Source organism: Heterodontus francisci, chromosome 5 (assembly GCF_036365525.1).
Source record: "Heterodontus francisci isolate sHetFra1 chromosome 5, sHetFra1.hap1, whole genome shotgun sequence".
In the NCBI taxonomy this organism is placed as follows: Eukaryota; Metazoa; Chordata; class Chondrichthyes; order Heterodontiformes; family Heterodontidae; genus Heterodontus; species Heterodontus francisci.
The window spans coordinates 33,431,098-33,452,717 of NC_090375.1; the positions used below are offsets into that span (position 1 = coordinate 33,431,098).

The 21,620-nt window shown below is 41.6% G+C and overlaps 1 protein-coding gene across 5 annotated transcripts in view; it reads right to left on the bottom strand.

Moving 5' to 3' along the window:
- The window catches only part of LOC137369804 (focal adhesion kinase 1), a 717,355-nt gene that overhangs the window by 313,957 nt on the left and 381,778 nt on the right, over window positions 1–21,620 (bottom strand). For all 5 annotated transcript variants that reach the window (XM_068031302.1, XM_068031301.1, XM_068031300.1 and 2 more), the window contains 2 exons: window positions 14,593–14,655; window positions 2,436–2,490 (listed from right to left, as the gene is read on the bottom strand). In XM_068031302.1, the coding sequence (XP_067887403.1) occupies window positions 2,436–2,490; window positions 14,593–14,655 (118 nt within the window). The remainder of the gene's footprint in view (window positions 1–2,435; window positions 2,491–14,592; window positions 14,656–21,620) is intronic.

Here is a 21,620-nt window from a genome sequence, read left to right on the forward strand (position 1 = left end):
TCCTGTGCTGTTCTTTGTCCTTTGTCTGTTCTTTGATTCAGAGAGTTCAGGAACAAAGGGGAAATTAAAGTAGCCCTGGGACCCAGAAAAGACCATTTTTAATAAGCTTTAAGATGGGTTAATGAATGGAAATGAATGAGTGAAATGCATGGATTTTCTTTCTGTATCTTGTATTTCTCTCAAACCCTGTATTGAAATGCGCCGTTTTTTCAAAATCGCATTTCATTCATTTGGGTGTGGAGGTGTCAGGCAAGCCCCCCACCTGTCAAGACTGAGGCACACATTATTTCGTCACATGAACATTAAAACTTAAAATTGTGGCTGGGAAGAAAAGAGGGCCTAGCACAAGGAATTGCCAGGCCCCTGACTGGAAAGACATCTACATGCTAGCACACAGTGCTGGAACAAGGCACCCCCCCTGCCCTTGCTTCCCCAATACAGAGAAGAAGTGGTCAGACCAGTTTAGTCACATGACTGGCTGGCTGTTGATTTTTTTGAATTTGAACTGGCCACAGAATTTTGAACTCAGAAAGTTGTTCGCTCCTGGACTGGAAAAGATCTCTCTCCTGTCTGCTCTTATCTCGCTCTCACCAGCTTCGGAAACTATTGAAGACATATGACCCCCAAGAGAGAAAAGTCTCCTGCAGTGAACAAGGTTTAAGAAGAATACTAGGCCCCAACGAAAAGCAAGACTACCTACAATCAAGGACCCTTCAGTGAGCTCGAAGCATAGTAAAATAAAACCCTCTTCTGCTCTTTTCTGTCCCTATCTGCATGTGTGTATCGCGTGGGCACGCTAGCATTGGCGCGTCATATATCCGTAGGCATTAACCGTATTAGAGTTTAGGTTTAAGATTTAATAAATTTCATTTGTCTTCTTTAAACCGAAGAAAACTTGATGTGCTCATTTCTTTGCCTTATAATTGGAAAGCTATAAACAAGGATTCACAAAGGGGGAGCTCAAAACACTGTGTTTAAAAAATTAAACCCTGTTACAATAAGACCAGGTGAAGACAGCAAAAGACCCCTATACATCTTTGTCACCTGGTCGTAACAATATCTATAACCTATATGAGCACATCCAGTCAACTTTTGCGATTATAAATTTGTGTATCCACATTTATGATGGAAACTGTTTACTTGCCATATTGTAATTACACTATTCTTCTAGTGGAGGCGGTGCATCATCACCACTGCTGGGAATGTGTAATTACAATACGACAAGTTGACACAGCCAGCTTCTGTAAGAAATGTGGACAAATAAACTTAGAACACAAATATGCAATTAAGATCAGAATGTATGAATTTGAATGGGAACTGAATTATGTCCATGCACTCACGGATAAATAACTACTTTGAATAAAAAGTATTGGCTCTATATTTTTCTTACCCATTAAGATTTTAAAAACTGAAATCTGTCTAAAAATCTATTTCCTAATTGAAGCATATGCTTCTAAAAAAATCTTTTTTAAGGAGCCAAGGCTATAGTAAAACAAATAGTGATACCATAAACAGAATATCATCTATAATTTGGACGACACATTACAGGTTTAATATACTGTACAGAATATCTATGCAAATTCCCACACTGAATTAACAATGCCAGGCATGTCACGATGGGCAAGCATAAGAAGACATGTGCTTCCCAACAGGGATTGGGGAGAAATTGGAAGGATAAGTCACCTGAGCCCAATCTTACACTTCAATGTCACTAGATGTAGAGCAACATTAGCAGAGGCATGGAAGCATATTGGAAGTCTGCCTCATCAGTTGCAATTTGTATGAAAACCACAAAAGCTTATAAAAGCTTGTGAAGAACACTCGTTTGCCTAATATAATAAAAACAAGAAATGCTGGAAATACTCAGCAGGTCTGGCAGCATCTGTGCAGAGAGAAGCTTCTCTCTGCACAGATGCTGCCAGACCTGCTGAGTATTTCCAGCATATCTTGTTTTTATTTCAGATTTCCAGCATCTGTAGTATTTTGCTTTTATTATACTCTTTTGCCTGTTTGCTTAAACACTTCCAATCACTTTGAATACTACCAATCTCCTTGTTCCAAATCTCAGTGGAATGTTAGCAACATTGCTTGTAATTTTCAAGTCAGTATCTTTTTTCACATAATTGAACTATCATGAATAAGAACAGAGATCCTATAAAGACCACTGAAGATGCCACTAATCACCACCTCTCAGTCAGAACAGATGCAAAACCATATAGTTCAAAGAAGCAGCTCATTTGATAAAAAGTATCTCGCACATCTTAGCCAATAATTGAATTCTAAATCCTTATTGCAACATTTCATTTTTCCTTCTGAATTTTCAGTTCCTGTCATTAAATCAGCATTAAGCAAAGGTATAAACACCAGGTGCTGACGATGCACAGACCTGAGCAAGGAGAGAAACTGCACTCAAGTTTTAATCCAAATAGTCCTACCTTTACTGAATCCAACAGGCTCTTGGGAAAAAATCTCTTCAAACCCACATCCTTTCTGTTAAAAATAAATGAAAAGTGTATGTAATTCTTAGTACAATTTTCAAGTCCCTGTTCATTGACCAACAGCTTAAAAATCAGATGTTAAAATAATCATTCCACGACCCACAAAGTTGAAGTTTGCATTTTTCTGCCAATGATGCCAATAACGTTACATCATTAATCATAAAAGCATAGATAAAAGTGCATGCCTTCCTTTGTACATATTGCAGAGAACAACAAAGGCATCACCTGTGGTACAACAATGAACAGGAAGGGTCCTTATCATTTGTACTCATTTATAGTGTGTTCACAACAGAATATCCCTGCTGACAAGACTGCTCACTGCTTGTTAAGATGATAAAAGCCCACGGAATGAAGCGGAATATGGCGGGACGGATACAGAATTGCTCAGTGACAAAAAGCAGAGGGTAGTGATGGATGGATGCTTTTCAGGCTGGGATGATTTACAGTGGTGTTCCCCAAGTTTGGGTCTGTTACACCATTCAATTTTTTTTTTTACACATGAATTAGACCTGAGCTACAGAGCAGCATTATGGAGTCTGCAGAAGATACGAAATTTGGTATCATAAATTTGTAGATTGACAATTTTTTTTTCTTGTCCACAGGATGTGGGTGTCGCTGGCTAGGACAGCATTTATTGCCCATTCCTAACTACCCTCGAGAAGTGAGGTGGTGAGTTGCCTCCTTGAACTGCTGCAGTCCATGTGAGGTAGGTACACCCACAGTGCTGTTAGGAAGGGAGTTCCAGGATTTTGACCCAGCGACAGTGAAGGAATGGCGATATAGTTCCAAGTCAGGATGGTGTGTGGTTTCGAGGGGAACTTGCAGGTGGTGGTGTTCCCATCTGTCTGCTGCGCTTGTCCTTCTAGGTGGGAGAGGTCGCAGGTTTGGAAGGTGCTGTCTAAGGAGCCTTGGTGCATTGCTGCAGTGCATCTTGTAGATGGTACACACTGCTGCCACTGTGCGTCTGTGGAAGGAATGAATGTTTGTGGATGGAGTACCAATCAAGTGGGCTCCTTTGTCCTGGATGGTGTCGAGCTTCTTGAGTGTTGTTGGAGCTGCATCCATCCAGACAAATGTACAGTATTCCATCACACTCCTGACTTCTGCCTTGTAGATGGTGGACAGGCTTTGGGGAGTCAGAAGGTGAGTTACTCGCCACAGGATTCCTAGCCTCTGACCTGCTCTTGTAGCCACAACATTTATATGGCTACTCCAGTTCAGTTTCTGGTCAATGGTAGCCCCTAGGATGCTGATAGTGGGGGTTTCAGCGATGGTAATGCCATTGAATGTCAAGGGGAGATGGTTAGATTCTCTCTTGTTGGAGATGGTCATTGCCTGGCACTTGTTTGGTGCGAATGTTACTTGCCACTTATCAGCCCAAGCCTGGATATTGTCCAGGTCTTGTTGCATTTCTACACGTACTGCTTCAGTATCTGAGAGGTAGCGAATGGTGCTGAACATTGTGCAATCATCAGCGAACATTCCTACTTCTGACCTTATGATTGAAGGAAGGTCATTGATAAAGCAGCTGAAGATGGTTGGGCCTAGGACACTACCCTGAGGAGCTCCTGCAGTGATGTCCTGGAGCTCAGATGATTGACCTCCAACAACCACAACCATCTTCCTTTACGCTAGGTATGACTCCAAACAGTGGAGAGTTTTCCCCCGATACCACTGACTCCAGTTTTGCTAGGACTCCTTGATGCCATACTCAGTCAAATGCTGCCTTGATGTCAAGGGCAGTCACTCTCACCTCACTGCTTGAGTTCAGCGCTTTTGTCCATGTTTGAACCAAGGCTGTAATAAGGTCAGGAGCTGAGTGGCCCTGGCGGAACCCAAACTGAGTGTCACTGAGCAGGTTATTGCGAAGCAAGTGCCGCGTGATAGCACTGTCAATGACACCTTCCATCACTTTACAGATGATTGAGAGTAGACTGATGGGATGGTAATTGGCTGGGTTGGACGTGTCCTGCTATTTGTGTACAGGACATACTTGGGCAATTTTCCACATTGCCGGTTAGATGCCAGTGTTGTAGCTGTACTGGAACAGCTTGGCTAGGGGCGCGGCAAGTTCTGGAGCACAGGTCTTCAGTACTATTGCTGGAATATTGTCAGGGCCAATAAGCTTTGCAGTATCCAGTGCCTTCAGTCAGTTCTTGATCACATGGAGTGAATTGAATTGGCTGAAGACTGGCACCTGTGATGCTGGGACTTCAGGAGGAGGCTGCGATGGATCATCAACTCGGCAGTTCTGGTTGAAGATGTCAAAGATCATATAGCAACTATTCTGAAGAGATGGATCTCTTCCAGCCAATATCTATCCCTCAACCAACATGAAAAGACACAGATCATAGCATTATCACATTGCTGTGTGCAAATTGGCTGCAGTTGTTCCTACATTACAACACTGACCACATTTCAAAATTGGCTGTGAAGCTCTTTGGGACGTTCTAATGTTGTGTAGTGCGCTAAATAAATGCAAAGTAAACGTTGGTCCTTTAGAGGATGAGAAGGGGAATTTAGTTATGGGATATGATGAAATGGCCGAGGCATTGAACAGGTATTCTGTATCGGTCTTCACAATGGAGGACATTAATAACATGCCAGTAATTGACAAAGAGACGAACATAGGTGAGGACCTGGAAACAATCATTATTACAGAAGAGGTAGTGTTGGGCTAGCTAATGGAGCTAAGGATTGATAAGTCTCCGGGCCCTGATGGAATGCCCGGGCCCTGATGGAATGCATCCCAGGGTACTAAAAGAGATGGCGGGAGAAATAGCAGGTGCACTGACGGTAATTTTCCAAAATTCGCTGGACTCTGGGGTAGTCCCAGCTGATTGGAAAACAGCAGATGTGACGCCACTGTTTAAAAAGGGAGGTAGACAAAAGATGGGGAATTATAGACCGGTTAGCTTAACCTCTGTAGTGGGGAAGATGCTTGAGTCTATTATCAAGGAAGAAATAGCAGGGCATCTCGATAGAAATTGTCCCGTTGGGCAGACGCAGCATGGGTTCATGAAGGGCAGGTCATGCTTGACAAATCTTTTGGAATTCTATGATGACATTACGAGCAAGGTGGACAATGGGGACCCAGTGGATGTGGTGTACCTAGATTTCCAAAAGGCCTTCGACAAGGTGCCGCACAAGAGGCTGCTGCATAAGATAAGGAGGCATGGTGTTAGGGGTAAAGTATTAGCATGGATAGAGGATTGGTTGACTAACAGGAAGCAGAGAGTGGGGATAAATGAGTGCTATTCTGGTTGGCAATCAGTCACTAGTGGTGTGCCTCAGGGATCGGTGTTGGGACCGCAATTATTTACAATTTATACAGATGATTTGGAGTTCGGGACCACGTGTAGGGTGTCAAAGTTTGCAGATGACACTAAGATGAGTGGCAGAGCAAAATGTGCAGATGACTGTGAAACTTTGCAGAGGAACATAGATACATTGAGTGAGTGGGCAAAGGTCTGGCAGATGGAATACAATGTTAATAAATGTGAAGTCATTCATTTCGGTAGGAGTAACAGTAAAAAGGATTATTACTTGAATGGTAAAAAGTTGCAGCATGCTGCTATGCAGAGGGACCTGGGTGTCCTTGTGCATGAATCGCAGAAGGTTGGTCTGCAGGTACAGCAAGTAATTAGGAAGGCAAATGGAATTTTGTCCTTCATTGCTAAAGGGATTGAGTTTAAAAGCAGAGAGGTTATGTTGCAGCTGTATAAGGTACTGGTGAGGCCGCACCTGGAGTACTGTGTGCAGTTTTGGTCTCCTTACTTGAGAAAGGATATACTGGCACTGGAGAGGGTGCAGACAAGGTTCACTAGGTTGATTCCGGAGTTCAGGGGGTTGGCTTATGAGGAGAGACTGAGTAGATTGGGATTATATTCATTGGAGTTCAGAAGAATGAGGGGGGAATCTTATAGAAACATATAAAATCATGAAGGGAATAGATAAGACACAAGTAGAGAGGATGTTTCCACTGGCAGGTGAAGCTAGGACAAGAGGGCATAGCCTCAAGATTAGAGGGAGCAGATTTAGGACTGAATTAAGAAGGAACTTCTTCACCCAGAGGGTTGTTAATCTATGGAATTCCTTGCCCAGTGAAGTAGTTGACGCTTCTTCAGTAAACGTCTTTAAAGCTAAGGTAGATATCTTTTTGAACAATAAAGGAATTAAGGGATACGGTGGAAGCGCGGGTAAGTGGATCTGAGTCCACGAAAAGATCAGCCATGATCTTATTGAATGGCGGAGCAGGCTCGAGGGGCCGGACGGCCTACTCCTGCTCCTAGTTCTTATGATCTTATGAAGTCTTTCTTTCTTTCACAAGGGAATTTTAAAGAAAGGTGAAGAATTTTGAAGTTCAGATGAAAGGTCACAGACCTGAAATGTTAACTCTGCTTCTCTCTCCACAGATACTGCCAGACCTGCTGAGTATTTCCAGCACTTTCTGTTTTTATTTCTGATTTTCAGCATCTGCAGTATTTTGAAGAATTTTGAAGTCACTTCACGGGTAGGGGAGCCAGTGATGTGTCGAAATAGTACGTAATGTGGTGGGAGTCCAGCATTTGTATTGGTGAGGATGCTATCTGTATCATTTTGAATCAGCATTATGGAATTTAAGCATCAAGATCAATCAGGCATAGACAAGTGGAGCTGGTGAGGTAGCGATGGAAGCTGGCAATATTGCAGAGGTAGTTTTAGTGATTATCAGAATGGTTAATTCACAGTATCACTTAAATTTCTGTGATCTGCACTGTATTTTTGTTTTGGGCAATGTTAGTCAACTATAAATATACTACATGGTTGAAAGGATACTTTATATTTAGTGAAACAAATTACACAAGACTTTTTAGAAACTACTCTGGAAACTTTACTGAACGAAAGGACCTATGCTCTAGCCTGAAGACCTGTACAATTCATAACTAATGTTACCTCAATAAAAAGGATCCCATTGTGAATGCAGTTTTGATTCACTACTCTTGAGTTACGTAGCTCAGCTGCACCATGTGAGGGAGAAAGCGCAGGAAAATGATTTGCACCAAGAAGAGATTCCCAACTGCTCATCAACTGAAAGCCAGCCACAGTAATATTAACAGTGGTCTAGACAAGGCCATATATCTCATCACCTGATATGCAGAAAGTGTGCATCCTCATTAGATGGTACATAACCAAATTTCGGAAAGATCATACTTGACAAGCCTGATCAAGTTCTTTGAAGAAGTGACAGATATAGTGAATGAAGGAAATGTAACTCATGACAAGGTATGACACAGAGCCTATTGCAAAAGATGAAGAGGAATGGAATTAGAGTGAGGGTCCCAAATTGAATTAAAAACTAGCCAGAAGGAAAAAAACTTCCAGACTGACTGGAAGTAAGTAACTGTGTGTCATGGAGTTCTGTTCTGTGACTACTTCTGTTTAAGTGTTGCTGAATGATTTAGATCTTAAACTTAAGGTAGTGGAGTTCAAATTGCTAACAATAATAAAATACAAGTAACAACACAAAAATGAGACCCAATAAATAAAGCTGTATGATGTGGTAGAGCAGAGGGTTTTGGGGGTTCAGGTTCACAAGTCATTCAGATCAGCAACTCAAGCTAATGGAAAACTAGGTTTTAATACAAGAGGTATCGTACATAAAAGTTGAGATACAGTGTTGAACCTATATAAAATTGTAGTATGTTGGAGTACTACGTGCAGTTTTGGGCTCCACATTATAGGCATGATGTTGAGGCAATAGAAAGGACACAGCACAAATTCAATAGAATTCTGATTGGTATGAAGAAAAACTAATACCAAGAAAGTCTTGAACAATTGGGGTTGTTTCACTGGAACAGAGATTATGGGATTCAAGAGCAAAATATATATTCTAATATATCTTCCATTTATCCTCAATCAAGGATTTTGCTCCTCATCATGGTTGATCGGGCTCTCGACTGTGTCCATTCCATTTCCTGCACTTCTGCTCTCACCCCTTCCCCTCCCTCCCAGAACCACAATAGAGTTCCCCTTGTCCTCACCAGAAGAAAAAATGATCATCCTTTGAAGCATCTTATTAATGTGTAACATTGGTTCAAGTTTTCATTTCTTGAATCACTAAAATTTCAGTCTTTGACCAGTTTCTCATAAAAACCCTGAGGAAATACACTCATGCAGAATTTACGATTAAATACCATGATATTCACCAAATGCTAGAACATATGCATTTTCAACAGCCACAGGGGCAAATCCACTTAAAATGAAAGAAAGCTCTGACATGTGACATCCTAGGAACAGTGGGTCAGCTTAAGGCAGTACATTTATCCACAAGCCACAAAGCAGATTTCAGAACCATCTGCTGATGTAGTGTGAAAGTGAGTCGAACAAAAAAAAGACAACTGGCAATGTTCCAGATCAAACTGGTACAAATAATAGCAATTTGACCCATACTGAATCCAGTCACAAGCATGCAAACTCTTTGAATGTTCAACATTCATAGTCTGGTCTGTCAAAAAGCCTTGCAGATATTATATTTAAAAAAGTTAAGTTGGAAATAATTTGTATGTCTGCACACATCCTCGAAACTCCAACTCGGGAATACTCGTACTTCTTGACAGCTGCAACATTTCATTAAGAAAGCAAGACAGACAGACAGACAAAGATTTGCATTTAGATAGCATTTTTCACAACCACCGGACGTCTCAAAGTGCTTTACATCCAATGAAATACTTTTGAAGTGCAGTCATTGTCAAGTGTAGGAAACGCGACAGCCAATTTATTCAGGGCGAACTCCCATTAACAGCAATGTGATAATGATCAGATAATCTGTTTTTGTGATGTTGATTGAGGAGTAAATATTGGCCATGACACTGGAGATACTTCCCTGCTCTTCTTTGAAATCGTGTCATGAGATCTTTTACATCCACCTGAGAGGGCAGACAGGGCCTCAGTTTACATCTCAACCGCAAGACAGCACCTCCAACAGTGCAGCACTCCCTCGGTACTGCACTGGAGTGTTAGCCTTGATGTTTGTGCTAAAGTCCTGAAGTGGGACTTGAACCTGGAACCTTGTGTCTCAGAGGCAAGAGTGCTAATAACTGAGCCACAGCTGTCACGGCAAAGGTATCACAAAGCAGCACCTCTGTAACCTTATTTATATCACAGTATCATACTATTAGAGACTTAATATCTAGGCAATATTCTAGCCTGCCTAATAATTATAAAAATTACTTTACTACGAACATACAAATTAGGAGCAGGAGTAGGCCACTCGGCCCTTCGAGCCTGCTCTGCCAATCAATAAGTTCATGGCTGAACTGATTATACCACATTTCCACCTACCCCCGATAACCTTCCACCCCCTCGCATTTCAAGAATCTATCTACCTCTGCCTTAAAAATATTCAAAGACTCTGCTTCCACCGCTTTTTGAGGAAGAGAATTCCAAAGACTCACGACCCTCTGACAGAAAAAATTTCTCCTCATCGCTGTCTTAAATGGGCGACCCCTTATTGTTAAACAGCGACCCCCAGTTCTAGATTCTCCCACAAGGGGAAACATCCATTCCACATCCACCCTGTCAAGACCCCTCAGGATCTCATATGTTTCAATCAAGTCACCTCTTACTCTTCTAAACTCCAGCAGATACAAGCCGAGCCTCTCCGATCTTTCCTCGTAAGCCAGCTTGCCCATTCCAGATATTAGTCTAGTAAACCTTCTCTGTACTGCCTCCAACGCATTTACATCCTTCCTTAAATAAGGAGACCTGTACTGTACACAGTACTCCAGATGTGGTCTCACCAATGCCCTGTATAGCTGAAGCATAACCTCCCTACTTTTGTATTCAATTCCCCTCGCGATAAACAATAACATTCTATTAGCTTTCCTAATTATGTGCTGTACCTGCATACTAACCTTTTATGATTCATGCACTAGGACACCCAGATCCTTCTGCACCTCAGAGCTCTGCAATCTCTCACCATTTAAATAATATGCTTCTTTTTTATTCTTGCACACTTTCCCACATTATACTCCATTTGCCAGGTCTTTGCCCACTCACTTAACCTATTTATATTCCTTTGTAGCCCCCTTATGTCCTCCTCACAAGTTACTTTCCTACCTATCTTTGTGTCATCAGCAAATTTAGCAACCATACATTCGGTCCATTCACCTAAGCCATCTATATAAATTGTAACAAGTTGAGGCCCCAGCACAGATCCCTGTGGCACACCACTGGTTACATCTTGCCAACCAGAAAATTACCCATTTATGCCTACTCTCTGTTTCCTGTTAGCTAGCCAATCTTCCACCCATGCCAATATGTTACCCCCTACACCATGAGCTTTTATTTTCTGCAATAACCTTTGATGTGGCACCTTATCAAATGCCTTCTAGAAATCTAAGTACAATACATCCACCGGTTCCCCTTTATCCACAGCACATGTAACTTCCCTCAAAGGACGCCAATAAATTGGTTTAACACGATTTCCCGTTCACAAAACCATGTTGACTCTGCCTGGTTACCTTGAATTTTTCTAAATGCCCTGCTATAACATCTTTAATAATAGCTTCTACCATTTTCCCTAAGACAGATATTAAGCTAACTGGCCTGTAGTTTCCTACTAGTGGTGGAACAATTTTATTTAGTATGGAAAAAATATCTTTGAACATTAAGTAGTTGGTCCTTTGCAAAAAGAGAGGCCACAGCATCTGTGAAACTGATTACAATCTTGCACCCATGAGAAACCCAAGAAAAATCAATATTTTTGTTTGTAAGAACAAAAAAAGATAGAAATACTCAGGCAGTCAAGTTAGGCAGCATCTGTGAAGAAAGATAAGTCATCCAGTTAACCTTTCAGGACAGTCGTTTGGAATTGTTGATATAGCACACAGGATGCAGGAACCAGAGGTGTAATTCACCAACAATTCTGAGAAACAGACATAACTGGATGCATTTCTTTGCCTGTCATTACATTTGACCCAGAGAGAGTACAGGTTGAGGGGACCAACTGGATTGAGGCAGCTCTATTTTATTTTTGTTATAAATATACCTGGAGATGAAGTAACTAAGGACAATTCTTTTTTTTAACTATCTAGCACTGATAACATATTTCTCTTTCAACAGTAACTGAATTAACATACATTTAACAAAAATCCCAGTTCGTCCACCACTTAGTCAATATTTGCACAATCATTAAGTTTACTCTAAGGCAGCTTGTCTGTTCAAATCTGTGAAGTATTACAGGATTCCATACTGAACATGTTACCCATACCATCCTATGGGACTGTGCAGATTGTAATTAGCAAGCATATAGAATGGATAGTAATCTGATCTGTCTTCTAATTGACCAACTTGACCATTATTAATTAGTGAACATCCTCCTGCTGTCGATCATTTAGTTCCTAAAAGCTACCCTAGGGAAAGCATAAGGTATCTCATTGACCATCTGGAGAATAAAATGCAAGACTGGACGTTACGTCAGTTCAGGTCTTTCTATCAATGAAAGGAATAAATTTAATTTGCTTCGGAAAGTAAAACCTATGCATGAAAATGACTGCATGCTAGTCATTCAGAAATAAAGATTAATAGGAACTTCTTCCTAAAGAACTGAAGAAATACATAAATTTTATGAACTGGGAGGAATTGTTGCAATCTCTGGCAATTCAATTGTATAAGGTACAATATGATTATTCTTCAATTTATAAACCTAGTTTTTCCAGAGAATTATCATCATTGTAGTCTTCTGCAGGTTTAAGCCCTGATTGTAATGCAGGACAATGTCCCACTGTCCCAAGTGCTTTCTGCCCACTGCCTACAAAAGTCTTGCACTATTTGATAGGACTGTGTAATTGTAATTACTGAACAATTTTCTTTTTAACATAATTGCATCTGTATTGTTCATTTGTTAACTCATACAAAATAAAACAAATCCAAAACATCTAAACAATCAAAGATTATTCTATCAAGACGTAGAGTGGCAAGGAAGTAGAATAATACAGAATGGAGGGAAAGTGAAGTAAAAAAAGCAATGCTAATGACAAATAAAAGATGCTGAGTAGCAAGAATACAGCACCCACAGGTTAGAACTTCAACCAGTTAGTGACAAGTATATATTATTTCAGACTCTTGTATTTTAGATGCTTTTGTGCATCTCAAATGCTGCACATCTCAGATTCACAAAACATGTGGGCAGGTTTCCTGTTCAGATGCAGCCAAATTTCTACTGTGTAATACTGCTTATGGAATTCACATATGCATCCTCTATTCCAAATTGTATGAACTGTACTGGACTTGGGAATCGCAAGTACAATTGCAAAATTTACAGATGACATCTGATGTGGGGTGTGGGGCGGGGGGGGGGGGTGTTGTAGTTAGTAGAGGACTAAGACAAGATACAGGAAGACTTTAACAAACTTGCAGAATGGGCATGTAATTGGCAAACAATCTTCAATAGCTAAAAGCTGTATTTATATAGTGCTTTTAATGCAACAGAACGTCCTAAGATACATCATAGAAGCATTATAAAGCAAAATTTCACACCAAGCCACATAGGAGGTATTAGGGCAGATGACCAAAAGCTTGATCAGAGCATCTTAAAGGAGGAATGTGAAGTAGAGAGGCGGAGAGGTTTATGAAGAGAATTCCACAGCTTTGGGCCTAGGCAGCTGACAGCACAGCCACCAACGGTTGAGTGATTAAAATCAGAGTTGCTCAAAAGTTCAGAATTAGAGGAATGAGATATTTCAGAGGGTTGTGGGGCTAGAAGAGATTATAGAGATAGGGAGGGGCAAGGTTATAGAAGGATTTGAAAACAAGGATGAGAATTTTAAAATCAAGGCATTGTTTAACCAGCAAGCACAGAGATGATGGTGAATGGGATTTGGTGCGAGTAAGGACATGGGTAGCAGAGCTTTGGATTAGCTCAAGATGATGGAGAGTAGAATGTGGGAGGCCGGACAAGAATGTGCTGGAAGTCAAGTCCAAAAGTACATAGATAAATGTGAGGTGGTAAATCTTGGTTGGAAGAACAAGGAGACCACATTCATCCTTGGAAAATAATTATCTAAATGGGGGAGAGGAGCAGAGGGATCTGGGGGGTACAAATACACAAATAACTACAAGTGGTGATACAGGTTAACAAGGCCATAAAAAAGAAAAAAACAAAGTACAGGAATTTATTTCTAGAGGGATATAATTGGAAAACAGAGAAGTTACTTTAACTTTGTAAAGAAACTCGGTTATACTATACAGAACAGTTCTGGTCTCCATATTATAAAAATTAGAGGCACTGGTGAAGGTGCAAAGAAGATTTATTAGAATGATATCAGAATTTAGAGATTATATCTATCAGGAAAAATTGAACAGGCTCGGGTTCTTTTCTCTAGAAAAGAGAAGACTGAGAGGTGACCGGATAGCGTTTAATAGAGTAGATGTGGAGAAGATGCTTGCATTTGTGAGGGAGACCAGAAGTAGAGGCCATATAAAGCTGGCCACCAATAAATGCATGAGACAAGTCAAGAAAAACTTTATCCAGAGTGTGGTCAGAATGTGGAACTCGCTACCACCAGGAGTTGTTGAGGCAAATAGGATAGATTTAAGTGGAACCTAGAAAAACATGGGGGAGAAAGCAATAGAAAGATATGTTAATGGAGTTAGATGAAGAAGGGTGTGAGGAGGCTCATGTGGAGCATAAACACTATCATATACCTGTTGAGCCAAAACGCCTGTTTCTGTTCTGTAAATACTATGTAATACTATGTAACATCATGCCAACCTTCTGAAGCTGCAGAAAAGCAAATCTATTGCTTTTTCAAAAAAAATTCATAAACAGGGTGACTTAAAATCTAAAGTTGAATAGCTTGAAATAATTGGTTTAATTTTTATACCTAACTAAATGAGTTAGGCTGATAGGAATCAAATTTATTTGCATCCAATTTTCTCAAATATGATTTTTGAACAATAAAAGGAAATAACAAATAGGAAATTATCTACTTTTACCCTTCTTGAAATATTTTGAGACAAGTCTCAAATCAGTTACATATTGAAATAAATAACCACACATTAAAATGCCACAAGTTAGCCTTCAGTACAGAAACATAGAAAAGCTACTCACTCCAGCAATTCATAATTGGACTTCTTTTCCAAGGCATTTCCCCGCATTTCCCTATAGAATCTCCTATAAAAAAGCAATAAATTGTTAAATTAAACAGGCTTGAAAAGTAATGTGTTAATTAAACCATTATGCATTTGAATCCCTAATCTGCTCACAAAACTCACAGCCACAGAAAATCTGAGCTTTAGAAGAAAATTATTTACACGGACTGCACTACACAAATACGGACAGAATGGGCACAGCGATAAAAGAATAAAATCAACAGGTTTTTATTCGGTAAAGGTATCAAGGGAAATGGATTAAAGACGAGTAACTGGAGTTGAGGTACAGATCAGCCATGATCTAATGGAATGTTGTAAAAGGCTCCTCCTGCTTAGCATACTGAATATTTTAGATTTTGGCTAATCGAATCTGAAATGATTCAGAGACTTGTGGAACACAATGTAAACTGCAGTGTTTATGGTCTTTTTTTAAGTATACTTTTCCAATGCAAAGTCTGCTGCATTTAAATAAAGTATTAAGGTATGGATACATATACTTCAAGGAGGTCTCAATTATTTATACTCATCCAACAATCGGCTTGTGTTAGCTGTTGTTGAAGCCAACAAAAGTATCAGAAAGGATTGAACAGGCTGGGGACTCATCTCTGGAAGGGAGAGGTATGAGAGGTAACCTAATAGAGGCCGTCAGGACTGTGGGGGGGCTTCAATTGGGTGGAAGTGGAAAGTATGTTTCCAGTTGTGTGAAGTCCAACCTCGGGGCGATGAATATTGGATGGTTACTGATGGATCCAATAGGGAATTCAGGAGAAGCTTCTTTGACTGGAGAGTGGTTGGAGTGTGGAACTTGTTGCCATGTAGAGTGGTTGAGTTGAATGGCATGGATTGTTTTAAGAGAAAGCTGGATAAGTACATGGAGGAGAAAGGAATAGAAGGATATCAAGGCCCTGTAGAGGATACAGAGGTTTACCAGGGATGAGGTTTTGGAGAGAGCACAGAAGACATATACTAGAATGGTTCCAGGGATGAGCAATTAGAATTATGTGGATAGACTGGAGAAGCTAGAATTGTTAACCTTGGTGCAGAGAAGGTTATGAGGATATTTGATAGCAGTGTTTAAAATCAAAGTGTTTAGATAAAATAAATAAAACTAAACCTTCTAATGGCTGAATGGTTGATTACAAGAGGGCTCTTCGAAAGAGCCAGCGCAGCCTCGATAGGCTGAATGGCATCCTTCTATGCTGTACTATTCTATGATTTATTTATCTTCCTTTGGAAACTACTGAACAGCAAAAAACAAAAGGGTAAACTCTGAAAGGCTTTGTGGGCCAGTCTCCATGTACTTTACAAACTCTTGACCATCAGACACCAGGAAAATCCACATAATTTTCAAGTACCTCTTAAGAACTGGTTCAAAAATGTTTGGAGAGAAATGAGGGAACTGATTGCACACTCAGCTAGGAAATACAGCAAGGAAACTTGCGAGGGCAAAGCAAAAATCAGAGAATTACAGAATGGTTACAGCACAGAGGGGGCCATTCGGACATGCGTGCCAATGCCGGTTCTCTGCAAGAGCAACTCAGCTAGTTCCACTCCTCCAACATTCCCCATAGCTCTGCAAATTTTCTCTCTTTGCGTTCCTATCCAATTACCTTTTAAAAGCCACAATTGAATCTGCCTCCACCACAATCTCAGGCAGTGAATTCCAGATCCTAATCACTCGTTGTGTAAAAAAAAGCTTTTCCTCACATCGCTGCTGGTTCTTTTGCCATTCACCTTAAATCAGTGTCCTCATTCTTGACCTTTCTGGTAATGGGAACAGTTTTTTCATATCTACTCTGTCTTCGACCCCTTATGATTTTGGCCAAATTTTCTCGTCACCTTCTCTTCTCTAAGGAGAACAACAACAGCTTCTCCAATCCATCCCCGTAACTGAAGTCACTCATCCCTGGAACCATTCTCGTAAACTTTTTCTGTAACCCCTCTAAAGCCTTCACATCCTTCCTAAAGCGTGGTACCCAGAATTGGACGTAATACTCGAGTTGATGCCGAACCAATGTTTTATAAAGGCTCATCATAACTTCCTTACTTTTGTATTCTATGCCCCTATTTATAAAGTCCAGGAGCCCATATGCTTTTCAACCACTTTCTCAACCTGCCCTGCCACATTCAGGTTTTTGTGCATATATACCCCCAGGTCTCTTTATTTCTGCACCCCCTTTAGAATTGTGCCCTTTATTAGTGTCCTTGGCCCAACCATCTTCAGCTGCTTCATCAATGACCTTCCTTCAATCATAAGGTCAGAAGTGGGGATGTTCGTTGATGATTGCACAATGTTTAGCACCATTCGCGACTCCTCAGATACTGAAGGAGTCCATGTAGAAATGCAGCAAGACCTGGACAATATCCAGGCTTGGGCTGATAAGTGGCAAGGAACATTTGCACCACAAAAGTGCCAGGCAATGAGGATCTCAAACAAGACAGAATCTAACCACCTTCCCTTGACATTCAATGGCATTATGAGCACTGAATCCCCCACTATCAACATCCTGGGGGTTACCATTGACCAGAAATTGAACTGGAGTAGCCATATACATACATGGCTACAAGAGCAGGTCAGAGGCTGGAAATCCTGTGGTGAGTAACTCACCTCCTGACTCCTCAAAGCTTGTCCACCAAGGCACAAATCAGGAGTGTGATGGAATACACTCCACTTGCCTGGATGGGTGCAGCTCCAACAACACTCAAGAAGCTCAACACCATCCAGGACAAAGAAGCCCACTTGATTGGCATCCCATCCACAAACATTCACACCCTCCACCACCGATGCACAGTGGCAGCAGTGTGTACCATCTATAAGATGCACTGCAGCAATGCACCAAGGCTCCTCAGACAGCACCTTCAAAACCCGCGACCTCTACCACCAAGAAGGACAAGAGCAGCAGTTGCATGATAGCACCACCACCTGCAAGTTCCCATGCAAGCCACACACCATCCTGAGTTGGAACTATATCGCTATTCCCTCACTGTCGCTGGGTCAAAATCCTGGAGTTCTTTACCTAACAGCACTGTGGGTGTACCTACCCCACATGGACTGCAGCGGTTCAAGGCGACGGCTCACCACCACCTTCTCAAGGGCAATTAGGGATGGGCAATAAATGCTGGCCTAGCCAGCGATGCCCACCTTTCCGACCTCAGTTTGAATTTGGCGCCACGTCAACGGCATCTCCAGGTTTCCAACAAGTTATGTCATCAAGCAGAGTAAGCAGCCAACCACAGACAGCAGACCAATAAGTAAAATGCACTGATTATCGTTCACTTTTAATTACATTTTTCAGACAGCGAAATAAATGATTGCGACACACATCAGAAGCTGAAATAATGAACTTTAAATTTTTTTTAAAATTTGGAATTATCAGAATGGAAAAATTGACATTCCATGAATATAAAATTATTTTTCCAGGGCCAGTGAGTTTCTTCACCACCACCTCACCCCCCACCACCACCAACCCCATTTCTCATCTATGTGCTGCTGCTTGGCAACATCATCCAAAACACGTCAGTTACATCACATTAACAAGGTGCAACTTTCAAGGGTTTTTAACAACGATATTACAGCGTTAAAGGGGAACTTCTCGTCAGTTCAGTGATTTCTAATTGATTGCAGTCTGCAGGGACTTCAACAGCATGCCCTTCAACACCCTACGGAGAAGCACAGAATTAATAACAGCAACTTCTGGATTTCCTCGTTTAAATCCGCATTGCGGGCTCCAAAAGTTGCTGTCAATTTTAGAGCTGTATTGACATTGAGGACTGATAGCTTCGTTGTCATTACTACCATAAAATACAGGCCATTATTTCTACTGAGAGCACAGCAATTTTAGGTCTTCCATTGTTGGTTTAAGAGACATGAGTATTTTAACTTGCAATAAAATGAGAAAATTACTGAAGTGTTAGGAACATTGTGCACATTGAGAAAGCATTTCCCTGTACTTCATCTTTAAAATCCACAATTTGCAGAACAATGCGATATTCACTCAGTTTTAAAATGCAGGGAGGAGAGAAAAAATAAGCTACAAATTGGCATGTCCCAAGCTGTGTAAATTCTAGAAGCCAAATCAGCAAAGGCTCAAGTTACCCATTTTTAACCACTTACTACTTGCAGTCCAGAGTTGCAACTGAGGGACGAAACATTTATTTTCAATTGACTTGTTTACTTAGCTTATTTTATTATTTTTGAATTAACGTTTTGGCAAAAACCTAATTAAGCAACATGCCAGAATCGACCAAGCAGAAAATCTGTTAAATGCATCAATATAGGAACATAGGAACAGGAGTAGACCATTCAGCCCATCGAACCTGCTCTACCATTCACTGATCATCCACTTCAATGCCCTTTTCCCACACCATCCCCATATCCCCTTACGTCATTGGTATTTAGAAATCTGTCAATCTCTGCTTTAAACATACTCAGTGATTGAGCTTCCACAGCCTGTTGGGGTAGAGAAATCCAAAGATTCACAACCCTCTGAGGAAAGAAATTTCTCCTCATCTCACTCATAACTGGCTTCCCCTCTTACTTTGAAATTGTGTCCCCTGGTTCTGGACTCCCCAACCATCTACCCTGTCTATCCCTTTAAATATTTTCTAGGTTTCAATCAGATCACCTCTCATTCTTCAAAACTCTAGAGAACACAGGCCCAGTTTCCCCAATCTCTTTTCATAGGACAGTCCCGCCAACCCGGGAACAAGCCTGGTGAACCTTCGTTGCACTCCCTCTATGGCAATAATATCTTTCCTACATCCAGGGAGAAGACTCGGAGGGCAGAGTTCCCGACCAGTAAGTATAAAAACCTTACCTCGGGGATTCGCGGCCTACATCCAGGGAGAAGACTCGGAGGGCGGAGTTCCGGACCGGTAAGTATAAAAACCTTACCTCGGCGATTCGCGGCCTACATCCAAGAGAAGACTCGGAGGGCGGAGTTCCGGACCGGTAAGGATAAAAACCTTACCTCGGGGATTTGCGACCTACATCCAGGGAGAAGACACGGAGGGCAGAGATCCGGACCAGTAAGTTATCTCGGGTGAAAAAAAAACTGAAAAAAAACCCTGAAAAAGTGACGTCACAGGAAAGCTGTGACCTGATTGGCTGGTAGGGAATCTGCACTGAATTTGAAAATAAAACATTGATTAAAATTATTAATTAATAAATAGAGGAGTAACTAAACTGGAGGGAGGAGATTACTGGATTTAGCATTTAATATTTATAGCAGAAATCTAGCACTGGGGACCAGATAGTTAATTGTAACTTAATTTAGTAAGGATTTAATAAGTATTTATTTTAAATTAATTTATTAATTAGTGCTAGAAATGTCAGTTAGTGGGGTAAAGTGCTTCACCTGTGAGATGTGGGAGGTCCGTGACGCTTCCAGCGTTCCGGACGACTACATCTGCAGGAAGTGTACCCAGTTGCAACTCCTCACAGAACGCATGGATCGGTTGGAGCAGCAATTGGATGCACTTAGGAGCATGCAGGTGGCAGAAAGCGTCATAGACAGGAGTTTTAGAGATGTGGTTACACCCAAGGTGCAGGCAGAGAGATGGGTGACCGCTAGAAGGGGCAGGCAGTCACTGCAGGAATCTCCTCTGGCTATCCCCCTCTCTAACAAGTATACCGTTCTGGATTCTGTTGCAGGTGTTGGCCTATCAGGGGAAAACAACAGCAGGAGCCAGAGCAGTGGTACCACGGCTGGCTCTGTTGTTCAGCAGGGAGGGACAAAGCGCAGAAGAGCAATAGTTATAGGGGACTCTTATAGTCAGGGACACAGATAGGCGCTTCTGTGGACGTGAAAGAGACTCCAGGATATTCAGTGTATTCACACCTAATCTGTACTAATGCTTTGTCTTTCAACACACCATTAACATATTGTTTGCCTTTTCTCCGTGACCTTTTGGTCAGCTATGTGGCCCGATCCAATCTGCACCTTCTCCTTTGTTATCTCTTGCCCCACCCCCACCTCACTTGTTTATAATCTGTGACTTTTCTAATATTTGTCAGTTCCGAAGAAGGGTCACTGACCCGAAACGTTAACTCTGCTTCTCTTTTCACAGATGCTGCCAGACCTGCTGAGTGATTCCAGCATTTCTTGTTTTTGTTTCAGATTTCCAGCATCCGCAGTATTTTGCTTTTATTCCAGGATATTGCCTGCCTGGTGCCAGGGTCAAGGATGACTCTGAACGGACAGGGGGCATTCTGCAGGGGGAGGATGAACAGCCAGAGGTTGTGGTACACATCGGTACTAACAACATAGGCAGGAAGAGTGATGAGGTCTTGCAGGGGGAGTTCAGGGAGTTAGGTAGAAAGTTAATAGACAGGACCGCTAGGGTTGTAATCTCGGGATTACTCCCTGTGCCACGTGCCAGTGAGGCTAGAAATAGGAAGATAGTGCAGCTAAACACGTGGCTGAACAGCTGGTGTAGGAGGGAGGGTTTCAGATATCTGGATCACTGGGATCACTTCGGGACAGGTGGACCTGTACAAGAAGGACAGGTTGCATCTAAACATGGCTGCGAGGTTTGCGAGCGTCACTCGCGAGGGTTTAAACTAGTGTGGCGGGGGGTGGGAACCATGGCAGTAGGTCAGCAGGTGAAATAACTGAGGGGGAACTAGTAAATAAGGCCAATAAGACTAAGCGGAAGAGCAGGCAGGGAGATGTTGCTGAGCACAGCAGGACTGGTGGTCTGAAGTGCATTGGTTTCAATGCGAGAAGAATAACAGGTAAGACAGATGAACTTAGAGCTTGGATTAGTACTTGAAACTATGATAGAACATAGAACAGTACAGCACAGTACAGGCCCTTCGGCCCACGATGTTGTGCCAAACATTTAACCTACTCTAAGATCAAACTAACTACCTACCCTTCATTCTACTATCATCCATGTACCTATCCAAGAGTCGCTTAAATGCCCTTAATGTATCTGCTTCTACTACCACTGCTGGCAGCGCATTCCACGCACCCACCACTCTCT